A 16,558-nucleotide genomic window follows, 5' to 3' on the forward strand; every position below is an offset into this window, starting at 1 on the left:
GGCTGATTTCTTTTGATTTTCTCATGATGTCAAGCAAAGAGGCACTGAGTTTGAAGGTAGGCCTTGAAATACATCCACAGGTACATTTCCAATTGACTCAAATTATGTCAATTAGTCTATCAGAAGCTTCTAAAGCCGTGACATTTTCTGCCATTTTCCAAGCTGTTTAAAGGCACAGTCAACTCAGTGTATGTAAACTTCTTACCCACTGGAAATGTGATACAGTGAATTATAAGTGAAATATTCTGTCTGTAAACAATTGTTGGAAAAATGACTTGTGTCATGCACAAAGTAGATGTCCTAACCGACTTGCCAAAACTATAGTTTGTTAACAAGAAATTTGTGGAGTGGTTGAAAAACACGTTTTAATAACTCCAACCTAAGTGTATGTAAACTTCCGACTTCAACTGTATCTGGTGTCCTGTGTGAATTTAAGTATGCTCCCTCTAATTCTCTCACTCTCCCTCACTCCTTCCCCTCCTGGAGGACCTGAGCCCAAGGTCCATGCCCCAGGACTACCTTCTCTGATGACACCTTGCTGTCCCCAGTCCACCTGGTCATGCTGCTGCTCCAGTTTCAACTGTTCTGCCTGCAGCTATGGAACCCTGACCTGTTTACCGGATGTGCTACCTTGACCCAGACCTGCTGTTTTAAACTCTCTCTACCGCACCTGCTGATTTGACCTCTGATTTCCCGGCTATGAAAAGCCAAGTGACATTTACTCCTGATGTATTGACCTGTTGCACCCTCTACAACCACTGTGATTATTATTTGACGCTGCTGGTCATCTATGAACGTTTGAACATCTTGGAGAACAATCTGGCCTTTAATGGCCATGTATTGTTATAATCTGCACCCGGTACAGCCAGAAGAGGACTGGCCACCCCTCAGAGCCTGAATTTTTCCTAGCCACCGTGCTTCTACATCTGCATTGCTCGCTGTTTGAGGTATAGCACTTTTTGACATCTGCTAATGTAAAAAGGGCTTTATAAATAAAAAGGTGCTCTTATTCAATTATGCAAGCTCTTATTTAGTTGTTTTCAATATTTTAGTTCAATGGCATCCCTCCGTTATAGTACAGTTGTATAGTATTTATCTTATTAATTACCCATGACATGTAGGAGAATGCAAGACATCACAAAACCACAGCCCCCAAAATTTGAGAAACATTTCTTTTCAAACATCTTGAAGCAAGACTTTGGTTGAATTGGTCAACATCTACGGCTATTTTGCAATTTACCAGTATTCTGAGCAACGACAGGATCTGTCAGCCTACATTATATAAACTGCAGGTCTATCATGTTCACAACAGACTGATCCTGGGCATCCTGCAGTCCTTCACCATGGCACCTGTCTTTGTGCTGTCCATTTTCATCGCTGTTCTCTGCTCAGTTCAGGGCCGATCTACAGGGGTAAGGGTCTATCTGAGACTATTGAGAAACAGCTGTACATGATGCTGAATTATGTGTGTTTTAAACAAATTTGAACATATTTCCTTCTGCTGTTGCCATACAGAAAGTTTCATTTGAAAGGAGTGAAGAGGACATGGAAATTGGTATGCTCATCCTGTATTTAGAAACATTGAGCTGTTACATGACATTGTATTGGACATTGTATCATCTAAATATCATGTTTCATAAACTAAATCTGGTTTTATTAATCATTCATTGTTATAATGTAAATTACATTATTATCTTGTTAAAATATGAGTTATTAGGGACACAGTTGCATTTAAGCAAATTTCTATTCCATTCCACAGACGGCACCAGCGCCAACAGCATTGAGGAAGATGAATATTCTGCTTCAACGCTCATTGAGAAGGCCAACAGAAATCTTGGTAATGCAGCCTGTACATTCCTACTCTATATTTAATGACATCAAGAATGCATAGCAGATAACCTTCACTTGGTGTTCTTTTCTAGGACAAAGACCTGATGAGCCGCTAGTCATGTTTGGGGACATTGCAGTATATACTGGGTTCATGAATGCTGACCCCTGCACAGCTCGCGGGTGCAAGTGGCAGAAGTCCTCTGATGGGAACGTTTACGTGCCCTTTGTGATCTCTAATGAATACTGTAAGTATTTTGTTCTCTGAAAAGATATTATGCTGAGCCTAATGGTTTGGTTTTACTATAGAGTCTGTGTGTGTGTGTTTGTGTATGTGCCCGTTTGTGTGTGTGTGTGTGTGTGTGTGTGTGTGTGTGTGTGTGTGTGTGTGTGTGTGTGTGTGTGTGTGTGTGTGTGTGTGTGTGTGTGTGTGTGTGTGCGTCTGTGTGTGAGAGTTTCTGACTTTCTTATTGCTCCATTGAGCAGCGGCCCGGGAGAGGTCCGTAATTGAAGGCGGGCTGCGAACCTTTGCTGCATCAACCTGCATACGATTCTTTCCCCGAACCAATCAGAGGGACTTTGTGGACATCCAGTCTCAGTCAGGGTATGACCATTGCATATTACATTACTAGGCCTGTTATACTTGTCTTTTGCCACTGTTATTTACTTAGTATTTACGTGAAAATTGACTTTATTGTTATTGCATAAAAATAATACTTTATCACTTTTAGAAATGACCTTTGTCTTCCGTATACACCCTTGTTTGTAGCTGTTTCTCGTTTATTGGACGCCGGGGCAATGGCCAGGTCGTGTCTCTGAGTAGGAACGGATGTGTCTTTCTGTCTGTGGTGCAGCATGAACTGCTGCATGCCTTGGGCTTCAACCATGAGCAAACACGCAGTGACCGGGATAGCAATGTTCAAATCCTATTTCAGAACATTATGCCTGGTTAGTGCTTTATAATGCTTTATAATACTTGTTTTTTTACATAATTTCATAGTTTCATAATTTCATAATTTCAAATAATAAATTATATTGTGTACAATATTATTCCTGCCCATTTTGAGTAAGAAATCTTAGTAACACCTTTATAACTGTAATGGGAAAATCTTATTAAACTATTTATAGTGTACTACTGTTTGATTATAATAATAATACATTAGTATTTCATTATTTGTAAACATGTAGAAATATTGAGAAGGATTGATAAGAATTATAAGCTTTACAATTAATAAGCATTTACAACGTTCATAATAATCTGTACAACATTTCTTTATAAGCGGAAAGCTATTATAATGTGTAAGAAAATTATTTATCATACATTTTCCATCCTAGGAATGGAATTCAATTTCAGAAAGATCAACACGATTAACTTGGGGACTCCTTATGACTATAATTCTGTCATGCACTACTCAAGGTAAATTAAGGAAATTCATATACAGGTTTTCTTTACTGCAATAACAGCTGGAATGTTACATGGCTAAAATAAGAGAAATAATTTTCCTTTTCATAGTCTACTCATGTCACCCTCTAATTTCAATTGATAGCGTCAGAGCTTTCTGCCCTATGTTTTCTGGTTCCAGGTTTGCCTTCTCCAGGAACAGGCAGCCCACCATTCTTCCAATCCCTGACAATAATGCAGTTATTGGCAGGGCAACTGAGATGAGCCCCATTGATATTCTGCGGATCAATCGTCTCTACAACTGCAGTAAGTGCTATTTTAGGAATACCTGTTTATTATAACTGTGAAGAATAAAAGTCGTGATTATTGTACCTGCCTGTAAGCTTCACCGCACCGTCTCAATCAATGACAAATATTTGGGAATATAGTATTTGAATTGAAGTAGTGATATTCTGTTTTTATACTGTTATAAATTGGTGTACAGCTTATGTTTTTAAAGCCTTGAGCACCATCAACTCAAAAGGGGGAAATACAGTATGTTAATTATAATTGTATTTTCTCTTTCCCTTCTCTTTTACTAGCGGGACAGCAGTTAGACTGATTTGAGAAGTGCGATGGTAGAGCGTCTGCTGAGGATTGGAACTGCGGTTATCGCTTGCTTTTCAACTTTGAACATGAACTTAATAAACAAACTATCTGTTTTACGCTGAAAGAATGAATTGAGACGCAGATAACCATTTTTTGAGCAAGTATAGATTTACGTCTGTATATCAGATCTGGTATAGCTTATCATAGATAGAACATTGGTTTGGGAAAGTACTGTAGACTACTGAAACATTATCACAATAAACATGTTTAGTAACGTGTATTTGATCGCCTGCTCTGTTTTTTGAGGGGGTTTATGTTAATTTTTCTGATTGCAAATGGTACATTGACGGTGATTATCATATAACGTGCATAGGTATCTAAGTGGTTTAGTGAGTAAAACTAAAACCTTTTGTATTTTTTAGGCGAGTTAACAAGGCTATCTCACCTAAGCCTACAGTAATAACACTCGTCCAAACTCCCACATGCACAGAAAAGCCTTTATTATACAGGATAAAAATAATTGTACATTCTGTTACTTTTACATTTCAGAAGTCTGAAACAATGACATGAGCTTAAAAACATTGTAGAGGGAGTGTCCAGTAGAGTCAAGGATAGTAGCCTATTCATTTTTTCAGTAACACGTTACAATGAGGTTCCAATTGTAAAAGGTTTATAAAGGGTTTATAATTACATTATTCATCATTATTTAATCATTTGTAAATGCATTTATAAACCATTAATAACCGGTTATATGGTCAAAATAGTGCAATAACTAGTCAGTGTTTGCCAAATAGTGAGCCAATATCTACCTACAGTTATTAACACTTTATAAATGCACTTACACATGCTTATAAGATTAACCCTTATGTATCATCTTGCAACCTTATTTTCAATAGTTGCACAGTTGAACAATAGTTATTTTCTCACTGTTGGGTGTGATGCATTGATGCTCTGTCCCAGGACAGAAGAGGTTGGTTTAAATGATGACCTGGCCAAATGTACATCCAGGACATTATTCAATTATCATTCCTAATATATTACCCCTTACCAGATTATATCAACACACTTACCACTGCTCAGTGATAGTCCAAGTATGGTGAATGCTCTGGTGTGAAATGGTAACCGTAATCCCTTTGGTTGGTGAAACAGCGGAGGAGGTATCTTCTCACAACGTTGAATGTTTTGGTCTTCATACCCACCATTCATTGACTAAATATGTTGAACAAAGTGTTGAATCTTTTATCATTTACAGTACCAGTCAAAAGTTTGGACACACTTATACATTCAAGGGTTTTTTTCTTTATTTTTACTATTTTCTACATTGCAGAATAATAGTGAAGACATCAAAACTATGAAATAAAACATACGGAATCATGTAGTAACCAAAAAGTGTTAAACAAATCAAAATATATTTTATATTTGAGATTCTTCAAAGTAGCCACCCTTTGCCTTGATGACATTTTTCCACACTCTTGGCATTCTCTCAACCAGCTTCACCTGGAATACTTTTCCAATAGTCTTGAAGGAGTTCCCACATATACTGAGCACTTGTTAGGTGCTTTTCCTTCACTCTGCGATGCAACTCATCCCAAACCATCTCAATTGGGTTGAGGTCGGGTGATTGTGGAGGCCAGGACATCTGATGCAGCATCCCATCACTCTCCTTCTAGGTCAAATAGCCCTTACACTGCCTGGAGTCCAAATCGCAGCCAGGAGTCCAAATCTCAAATTTCCACTGGTTTAATGTCCATTGCTCATGTTTCTTGGCCAATTATTATTAGTGTCCTTTAGTAGTAGTTTCTTTGCAGCAATTTGACCATGAAGGTCTGATTCATGCAGTCTCCTCTGAACAATTGATGTTGAGATGTGTCTGTTACTTGAACTCTGTGAAGCATTTATTTGGGCTGCAATTTCTGAGGCTGGTAACTCTAATGAACTTATCCTCTGCAGCAGAAGTAACTCTGGGACTTCCTTTCCTGTGGCAGTCCTCATGAGAGCCAGTTTCATCATAGCGCTTGATGGTTTTTGCGACTGCACTTGAAGAAACTTTCAAAGCCCTTGAAATTTTCCAGATTGACTGACCTTCATGTCTTAAAATATTGATGGACTGTCATTTCTCTTTGCTTATTTGAGCTGTTCTTGCCATAATATGGACTTGGTCTTTTAGAAAATAGGGCTATCTTCTGTATACCAGCCCTACCTTATCACAACATAACTGATTGGCTCAAACGCATTAAGAAGGAAATAAATTCCGCAAATTAACTTTAAACAAGGCACACCTGTTAATTGAAATGCATTCCAGGTGACTACCTCATGAAGTTGGTTGACAGAATGCCAAGAGTGTGCAAAGCTGTCATCAAGGCAAAGGGTGTCAAATATAAAATATATTTTGATTTGTGTAACACTTTTTTGGTTACTACATGATTCCATTTATGTTATTTCATAGTTTTGATGTCTTCACTACTATTCTGCAATGTAGAAAATAGTAAAGATAAAGAAAAAACCCTTGAATGTGTAACTGTGTCCAAACTTCAGTGCTCGGTCTCCACCAAAACAATTTGATTTGCTGGTTTTAAGCATCAAACTTTCAAATAGCTCTTTGTTGACTGTTGCTGGGTGTTATCGTCCTCCATCAGCACTGGCCTGTACCCTACCTGCCCTAAGCTCTCTCCTGGCCCCTTACACTAAGTCTGAATTTGTCCTGCGAGGTGACCTAAACTGGGACATGCTTAAACCACCTGAACAAGTCCTAAAGCAATGGGACTCCCTAAATCTTTCTCTGATTATTACCAATCCCACAAGGTATGACTCCAAACACCCAGAAAAGGCTTCTCTCCTTGATGTTATCCTCACAAATAATCCTGATAGGTATCAGTCTTGTGTTTTCTGTAATGACCTTAGTGATCACTGTTTTACAGCCTGTGTTCATAATGACTGCTCAGTGAAACGACTTGTCCTGATTTGTAATAGACACTTGCTAAAAACTTTAATGAGCAAGCCTTCCTTCATGACCTGGCCTCTGGAAATTGGTATAGAATCAGCTTGATCCCCTTTGTCGAAGATGCTTGGACCTTTTTGTTTGAAATTTTCAGTGGTATTGTTAGCAAACACGCCCCATAAAGAAAATGAGAATTAAAAACAGGTTCAGCCCCTGGTTCGACCGTGATCTTGCAGAGTTACTCCACCTCAAGAATTCCATTTGGCTCGGCACACGCATACTCAAGCTGACTGGCTCTCGTTCAGGCAAATGAGAAATAAGTGCACTCAGGCTATCCAGAAGGCTAAAGTTAGATACTTTAAGGAGCAGTTCTCTCTCTGTGGGTCTAACCCAAAGAAGCTCTGGAAAACGGTTAAAGACCTGGAGAATGAACCCTTCTTCTCACAGCTGGCCATGTCCCTTAATGGTTTTTATGAATTACATTTTTTTATTGAATATTTAAACATAAAATGCACTTGCAGTGAAGCTGCTCAACAACTACATCACATTAGTCATCTAACAGACTCCCACCCAGACAGACACACCGAAGCAACCAGGGTCAATGCCCTGCTCAAGGGTATGTCGACAGATTTCCCACAAGGTCATAAACGGAGACCCGAACCAGCAATCCATCAGCCCTTAACATTGATGATGTGGTTGTTACTGACAAGGAGCACAAGACTGAGCTCTTTAACCTCTCTAGGGTAGGTGGCAGTATTTTCACGGCCGGATGAAAAACGTACCCAAATTAAACGGCCTACTACTCGGGCCCAGGAACTAGAATATGCATATTATTAGTAGATTTGGATAGAGAACACTCTGAAGTTTCTAAAACTGTTTGAATGATGTCTGTGAGTATAACAGAACTCATATGGCAGGCAAAAATCTGAGAAGAATCTAACCAGGAAGTGAGAATTCTGGTGCTTGTAGTCCTTTCAAGTCATTGCCAATGGAACACACAGTGAGTTAGGGTTCATTTTGCAGTTCCTAAGGCTTCCACTAGATGTCAACAGTCTTTATAAAGTTGTTTGAGGCGTCTAATGATGAACAGAGACCGAACAAGAAGGCTGGGAAGTTGTAGACCCATCAGTTCAATGTTTGAACGAACGTAAATAGATTTTTTTTTTACTTTTCTTTTCGACGCGCTTCCTACATTTGGAGTAGCTGAACTGAACGCGCGAACAACAAGGAGCTATTTGGACATAAATTATGGAGTTTATCGAACAAAACAACATTTATTGTGGACCTGGGAATCCTGGAAGTGCCTTCTGATGAAGATCATCAAAGGTAAGGGAATATTTCTAATGCAATTTATGATTTTAGATGACTCCAAAATGGCGGCTATCTGTATTGCCTACTGTATTTTTCTGAGCCCAGTACTCAGATTATTGCAAAGTGTGCTTTCCCAGTAAAGTTATTTTGAAATCTTTCACAGAGTTAGCATAAAGGAGATGTTCATCTAATTCTTTGAATGACAGTTTAATATTTTATCAATGTTTATGACAAGTATTTTTGTAAATTGTAGCGCTGATTCACCGGCAGTATTGGAGGCAAAATATTTTCTGAACGTCACGCACCGATGTTAAATGCTGTTTTTAGATATAAATATGAAGTTGATCGAACACAAAATGCATGTATTGTGTAACATGATGTCCAAGGAGTGTCATCTGATGAAGATCGTCAAAGGTTAGTGCTGCATTTAGCTGTGTTTTGGGTATTTGTGATGCATGCTAGTTGCTTGGAAATGGCTGTGTGATTATTTTTGGCTGGGTACTCTCCTAACATAATCTAATGTTTTGCTTTTGCTGTAAAGCCTTTTTGAAATCGGACAACGTGGTTCGATTCAGGAGAGGTGTATCTATAAAATGGTGTAAAATAGTCAGATGTTTGAGAAATTGAAGTTATAGCATTTATGAGGTATTTGTACTTCGCACGACGCGATTCCACTGGCTGTTGACTAGGGTGGGACGCAAGCGTCCCACGTTCCCAGACAGGTTAAACCTTAAAGGTCCTCAATAATGTCACCCTTGCCCTTGATTCGAAGCAATGTTGTGCTGCTATTTTCTATCGACTTGGCCAAAGCTTTGATACGGTAGACCATTCCATTCTTCTGGGCCGGCTAAGGAGTATTGGTGTCTCTGATGGTTCTTTGGCCTGGCTTGCTAACTACCTCTCTCAAAGAGTGCAGTGTATAAAGTCAGAACATCTGCCACTGCCTGTCACCAAGGGAGTACCCCAAGGCTCAATCCTAGGCCCCACGCTCTTCTCAATTTACATCATCAACATAGCTCAGGCAATAGGAAGCTCTCTCATCCATTTACATGCAGATGATACAGTCTTCTACTCAACTGGCCCCTCCCTGTATTTTGTGTTAAATGCTCTACAACAAAGCTTTCTTAGTGTCCAACAAGCTTTCTCTGCCCTTAACCTTGTTCTGAACACCTCCAAAACAAAGGTCATGTGGTCTGGTAAGAAGAATGCCCCTCTCCCCACAGGTGTGATTACTACCTCTGAGGGTTTAGAGCTTTTGGTAGTCAACTCATACAAGTATTGGGAGTATGGCTAGATGGTACACTGTCCTTCTCTCAGCACATATCAAAGCTGCAGGCTAAGGTTAAATCTAGACTTGGTTTCCTCTATCGTAATCGCTCCTCTTTCACCACAGCTGCTAAACTAACCCTGATTCCGGTGACCATTATACCCATGCTAGATTACAGAGACGTAATTTATAGACCGGCAGGTAAGGGTGCTCTCGAGCTGCTAGATGTTCTTTACCATTCGGCCATCAGATTTGCCACCAATGATCCTTATAGGACACACCACTGCATTCTATACACCTCTGTAAACTGGTCATCTCTGTATACATGTCGCAAGACCCATTGGTTGATGCTTATTTTTAAAACCCTCTTAGGCCTCACTCCCCCCTATCTGAGATATCTACTGCAGCCCTCATCCTCCACATATAACACCCGTTCTGCCAGTCCCATTCTGTTTAAGGTCCCCAAAGCGCACACATCCCTGGGTCGCTCTTCTTTTCAGTTTGCTGCAGCTAATGACTGGAATGAGCTGCAACAAACACTCGAACTGGACAGTTTTACCTCCATCTCATCATTCAAAGACTCAACCATGGACACTCTTACTGACAGTTGTGGCTGCTTCGCATGATGTATTGTTGTCTCTACCTTCTTGCCTTTTGTGCTGTTGTCTGTGCCCAATAATGTTTGTACCATGTTTTGTGCTGCGACCACGTTGGGCTGCTGCCATGTTGTGTTGCTAGCATGTTGTTGTCATATTGTGTTGCTACCATGCTGTGTTGTCATGTGTTGCTGCCATGCTATGTTATCTTAGGTCTCTCTTTATGTAGTGTTGTGGTGTATTTATTTTACATTTTTAATCCCAGCCCAGTCCACGCAGGAGGCCTTTTGGCTTTTGGTAGGCCGTCATTGTAAATAACAATTTGTTCTTAACTGACTTGCCTAGTTAAATAAAGGTTAAATAAAATAAAACATTTAAAAAAGTACGGAGTTGTAATTTCCATCAGGCCAATATTCTACATAGTTTAGAACAGAAAACGTGGTAATTAACTACAATGACCATAATCCACTGCACTCCCGCTTAGACTTGTCCTGTCTTTGCGGAGGCAAACACTGAGCATGAGAGATAGTTGGTATTTAGCAGTTGATAGTTGGTATTCAGCAGTCATATACAGTGCCTTCAGAAAGTATTCAGACCCATTGACTTTTTCCACATTTTGATAGGTTTTTTCCCCTCATCAATCTACAGACAATACCCCATAATACCCCATAATGACAAAGCAAAAACAGGTTTTTAGAATTTTTGCTAATTTATAACAAATAAAAAACTGAAATATGACATTTACATAAATATTCAGACCATTTACTCAGGACTTTGTTGAAGCACCTTTGGCAGTGATTACAGCCTCGAGTCTTCTTGGGTATGTCGCTACAAGCTTGGCACACGTATATTTGGGGAGTTTCTCCCATTCTTCTCTGCAGATCCTCTCAAGCTCTGTCAGGTTGGATGGGGAGCGTTGTTGCATAGCTATTTTCAGGTCTCTCCAGAGATGTTTGATCAGGTTTAAGTCCGGGCTCTGGCTGGGCCACTCAAGGACATTCAAAGAATTGTCCCCGAAGCCACTCCTGCGTTGTCTTGGCTGTGTGCTTAGGGTCGTTGTCCTGTTGAAAAGTAAACCTTCACCCCAGTCTGAGGTCCTGAGAGCTCTGGAGCATGTTTTCATCAAGGAACTCTCTGTACTTTGTTCCGTTCATCTTTGCCTCAATCCTGACTAGTCCCCCAGTCCTTGCCACTGAAAACATCCCCACAGCATGATTCTGCCACCACCATGCTTCATCCTGCAGCACAAACTCCAAAAAGTTCTGGGACACTGTAAAGTCCATGGAGAATAAGAGTACCTCCTCCCAGCTGCCCATTGCACTGAGGCTAGGAAACCCTGTCACCACCAATAAATCCACAATAATTGAGAACTTCAATAAGCAATTTTCTACAGCTGGCCATGCTGTCCACCTGGCCACCCCTACCCTGGTCAACAGCCCTGCACCCCCCACAGCAACTTGCCCAAGCCTCCCTCATTTATCCTTCACCCAAAACCAGATAGCTGATGTTCTGAAAGAGCTGCAAAATCTGGACCCCTACAAATCAGCAGGACTAGACAATCTGGACCTTCTCTTTCTAAAATTATCAGCCGAAATTTTTGCAACCCCTATTACTAGCCTGTTCAACCTCTGTTTCGTTTCATCTGAGATCCCCAAAGATTGGAAAGCTGCCACGGTCATCCCCCTCTTCAAAGGGGGACACACTCTAGACCCAAACTGCTACAGACCTATATCTATCCTACCCTGACTTTCTAAGGTCTTCAAAAGCCGTACCCCACCGTACCAGCATCACTACTCTGGACGGTTCTGACTTAGAATATGTGGACATCTACAAATACCTAGGTGTCTGGTTAGACTGTAAACTCTCCTTCCAGACTCACATTAAGCATCTCCAATCCAAAATGTAATCTAGAATCGGCTTATTTCGTAACAAAGCATCCTTCACTCATGCTGCCAAACATACCCTTGTAAAACTGACTATCCTACCGGTCCTTGACTTCGGCGATGTCATTTGCAAAATAGCCTCCAACACTCTACTCAGCAAATTGGATGCAGTCTATCACAGTGCCATCTGTTTTGTCACCAAAGACCCATATAGTACCCACCACTGTGACCTGTATGCTCTCATTGGCTGGCCCTTGCTTCATATTCGTTGCCAAACCCATTGGCTCCAGGTCATCTATAAGTCTCTGCTAAGTAAAGCCCCGCCTTATCTCAGCTCACTGGTCACCATAGCAGCACCCACACATAGCACGCGCTCCAGCAGGTATATTTCACTGGTCCCCCCCAAAGCCAATTCCTCCTTTGGCCACCTTTCCTTCCATTTCTCTGCTACCAATGACTGGAACGAACTGCAAAAATCACTGAAGCTGGAGACTAATATCTCCATCACTAACTTTAAGCAGCAGCTGTCAGAGCAGCTCACAGATCACTGCACCTGTACATAGCCCATCCAACTACCTCATCCCCATGCTGTTATTTATTTTTTTGCTCCTTTGCACCCCAGTATCTCTACTTGCACACTCATCTTCTGCACATCTATAACTCCAGTCTCAAGCACTCCAGTGTTTAATCGCTAAATTGTAATTATTTTACCACTATGGCCTATTTATTGCCTTACATCCCTCATCTTACCTCATTTGCACACACTGTATATGTCACGTCCTGGCCAGTATAAGGGTTAATTGTTATTGTAGTTTGGTCAGGACGTGGCAGAGGGTATTTGGTTTATGTGGTTCGGGGTGGTGTTTTTTCTAAAAGGGCATTTGATTGAAGTATTCCGGGGTTTTTTTTCACTGTTCCTTGTTTACGTATTTCTATGTTGATCTAGCTGGTTGTATGTCTATGTTTGGTTAATTGGGGTGGACTTCCAATTGAAGGCAGCTGTGTGGTGTTGCCTTTGATTGGAAGTCCTATATTAGTTGGGTGTGTTTGTCTGTGTATTTGTGGGAGATTGTTTCTTGTTTAGCGTGTGTGAGCCTAACAGGACTGTCTGTAAATCGTGAGTTCGTTTTGTTAATTTTGTATGTTCGTTTTGAGTTTATTAAATGTTCAAAATGAACTACCTCAACTCTGCTGCATATTGGTCCTCATTTTCCGACGATGATTTCGCCATATCGTCTGACGAGGAAGAAATCCCTGACAGTATATAGACTTTTTTCTATTGTGTTTTGACTGTATGTTTTGTTTATTCCATGTGTAACTCTGTGTTGTTGTTTGTGTGGCACTGCGTTGCTTTATCTTGGCCAGGTCGCAGTTGTAAATGAGAACTTGTTCTCAACTTGCCTACCTGGTTAAATAAAGGTGAAATAAAATAAATAAAAAAATCATAGGGATGGTGTTTGGCATTCAGGCCAAAGAGTTCAATCTTGATTTCATCAGACCAGAAAATCTTGTTTCTCATGGCCTGAGAGTCATTAAGTGCCTTTTGGCAACTCCAAGCGGGCTGTCATGTGCCTTTTACTGAGGAGTGGCTCCCGTCAGGCCACTGTACCATAAAGTCCTGATAGGTGGAGTGCTGCAGAGATGGTTGTACTTATGGAAGGTTTTCCCATCTCCACAGAGGAACTCTGGAGCTCTGTCAGAGTGATCATCGGGTTCTTGGTCACCTCCCTGACCAAGGCCCTTCTCCTTCGATTGCACAGTTTGGCTGGGCGGCCAGATCTAGGAAGAGTCTTGGTGGACCCAAACTTCTTCAATTTAATAATGATGGCGGCCACTGTGCTCTTGGGGACCTTCAATGTTGCAGAAATATTTTGGTACCTTTCCCCAGATCTGTGCCTCGACACAATCCCGTCTCGGAGCTCTACGTACAATTCCTTCGACCTCATGGCTGGGTATTTTCTCTGACATTCACTGTCAACTGTGGGACCTTATATAGACAGGTGTGTGCCTTTCCAAATCATGTCCAATCAATTGAATTTACAGGTGGACTCCAATCAAGTTGTAGAAACATCTCACTGATGATCAATGGAAACAGGATGCACCTGAGCTCAATTTCGAGTCTCATAGCAAAGGGTCTGGATACTTATGGAATGAAGTTATTTCTGTTTTTAATATTTTATAATTTTGCAGCATTTTCTAAAAACCTGTTTTCGCTTTATGGTGTATTATGTGTAGATTGCGGAGGATTTGTATTTATTTAATCCATTTTAGAATAAGGCTGTAACGTAACAAAATGTGGAATAAGTCAAGGGGTCTGAATACTTTCTGAAGGCACTGCAAGTATGCCTTATTTACTTTGAGAACTACTAAAATAGTGATTTTGTCAGCAAGCATAAGCAGCAGCTCTATAGAGATGAGATGACTTGGAATTAATTAATAAAGTGATCAAATAAAACAAGTAAAGTAATGTGAATCAATGATGGTGATAAGCAGTAATGGGCAGTCACTACCATCATGGGACTTGTATTAATTGTTTTATTCAGTGTTGTTACAGCATTCAACACACATAATGCATTAAATGTCTAAAAAAGAATCAAAACCTAAATCGAAAAACCGTTATAATTTTTTAATAATCGAACCAAAACCGAACCGACCTCAAAAGGCATTCATCGCTCAGCACTAGTGTGCTGACAAAAATGCGAGCTAGCTAATTTACCATCTACCTAGCTAGACAGTACCTGAGTTCAAAGGTTAGATAACTAGCTAGCTAGTGTGCTAATCCCAAAAAATAAATAAACTAATTGCATGGAAATTCTGTCATGTTGATGTTAGCTAGCGAAGCTACCTAGTCACAAAATGTGATCTACTTAGCTAGCTAACTATGCCATGCCAAAGACTATCTCATGCTAAATCGTCTAGCAGAATTTCTATATTCAAAAATACGTTTTAGGTTTTACCTAATGCTAGCTAGCTAGCTAACATTTCCAAGCTAGCTCAGTAGTTTCTTTCACACAAACTCTTCTGTCTTGCCTCTGCACACTTCTCTCCATCCTTTCACTACACACTTTCACATAATTTTTATTTTTCAAATGTAACCTTTATTTAACCTTTATTTAACACATGATATCAGTGTCAACACCAAATTTTGGGCACGTTCCAGATCATCTTTATTTCAAGGGTGTTTTACAGATGGGCAGATCTCACAAATTCGGGGGAATTTCTCCTAAACCAGAGAACCACACCAATAATATGGCTTGAAATCTTCAGATGAAGCCTTCATTCCTGGAATAAATAAGTGTGCCAATGCATCATCAGAGTTTCAAACGTGAGGCAAGACACATCGTGGGAGTTGACCATTGGTCTGAAAACCAACCATTTCTGTTCATGGGACAGCAACAATTCATCACACACAAAAGTGAGGAAATAACTATTGTTCAACTGTGCAACCATTAAAAAACAAGGCTGCATAATGATACACAAGGGTTCAATATTATATGCATTTGTAAGTGCATTTATAAATGATTAATAGCTGGAGGTAAATAGTGGCTCACTATTTGGCAAGCGCTATTTCGCTTTCGCACTATTTTGACCAATTATAACCCATTTATATAACCCATTTATTAATGGTTTATAATGCATTTACAAATGATTAAATAACTGTTAATAAAATAATTACAATCCCTTGAAAACCCTTTATAAATGGAATCTTATTGTAAAGTGTTACAATTTCTTTCTCTACTTAGGTCAATTTCTTAAAAACCTCTGATAATTGTGTCGGTTGCCCTTCTATGACCTTGCTGGAAACATTCACAATCTTATCTAGTCTGTTCTTGTTGCACATGTTCAAATGACTAAACCAGGCCACCATAGAGATAGAGTGAGTATATAAACACAGCAGTAAGGAGATATAGCTACTTTCAGCCCCCATCCATACTTTATAAGCCCTATTCTGATCTGCACAACATTTGCCTCTTACATGACTCTATGTGCACAAGAGTAATGTAATATCTATGTTGAATGAGAGAACCCACTGACACGTAATGAAGTGTGTGGGCTGTCAACAAAGATTTCCCAGCAGCAGATATTACATGAGAAGATTTCACAGTAGGTTATTGTGGTCCCTTGTAGCTCAGTTGGTTTTTCTGACAATTGCAACACTAGGGTTGTGGGTTGGATTCCCACAGGGGACCATTGCGAACGAAAATGTATTCACTCACTTCTGTAACTTGCTTTGGATAAGAGCGTCTGCTAAATTACTCAAATGTAAAAAAGTAATTTTAGGGGCCTTTTGAAGATTGTCTACGTGTATTTGATTTTCTTTCTCTTTCTGTTCAATGAGAAAATTACAAAAAAATCCATCAATACATTTTAACACTTGTAACACACCTGTCACAACTCAATGTATAGCTACTATTTCTGAATATGAAAAATGCAATGAAAGAAGAAAAAAAATCTCACTTCGAAAAAGAGGCTTCATTAATTGAATGACTTACATGCATCCTGAAAAGGTAAAATGACACACACAGAAGGGCACACCTGTTTGGAAATCCTCAAGGTCAAACATATTTAGCCATGATATGATGTCATGGTACAACATGTTTACATGCACACCTCACACACGTGCAGCAACCTCGACTCAATATGAAATTTCCTTACCTGTCAGCATATTTTTGTGCCCATATTCACTTATTTGGGGGTCTGTTAACTATCTACGTGTATATTCCTGAGGAAAGAGCATAACAAACG

At 40.0% G+C, this 16,558-nt stretch overlaps 1 protein-coding gene across 1 annotated transcript; it reads left to right on the forward strand.

Annotated features, from left to right (window-relative positions):
• The first annotated feature begins 1,305 nt into the window (after positions 1-1,305).
• hce1 (High choriolytic enzyme 1) lies at positions 1,306-4,095 on the forward strand. Its single transcript, NM_001140804.1, is given in 9 exon segments — positions 1,306-1,412; positions 1,516-1,555; positions 1,760-1,837; positions 1,923-2,075; positions 2,314-2,431; positions 2,597-2,775; positions 3,163-3,244; positions 3,411-3,535; positions 3,811-4,095. Coding segments are annotated over 9 exon segments (864 nt in total). The 5' UTR covers positions 1,306-1,343; the 3' UTR covers positions 3,831-4,095.
• The last annotated feature ends 12,463 nt before the right edge of the window (positions 4,096-16,558 follow it).

The sequence above is a fragment of the Salmo salar genome, chromosome ssa11, assembly GCF_905237065.1.
Source record: "Salmo salar chromosome ssa11, Ssal_v3.1, whole genome shotgun sequence".
In the NCBI taxonomy this organism is placed as follows: Eukaryota; Metazoa; Chordata; class Actinopteri; order Salmoniformes; family Salmonidae; genus Salmo; species Salmo salar.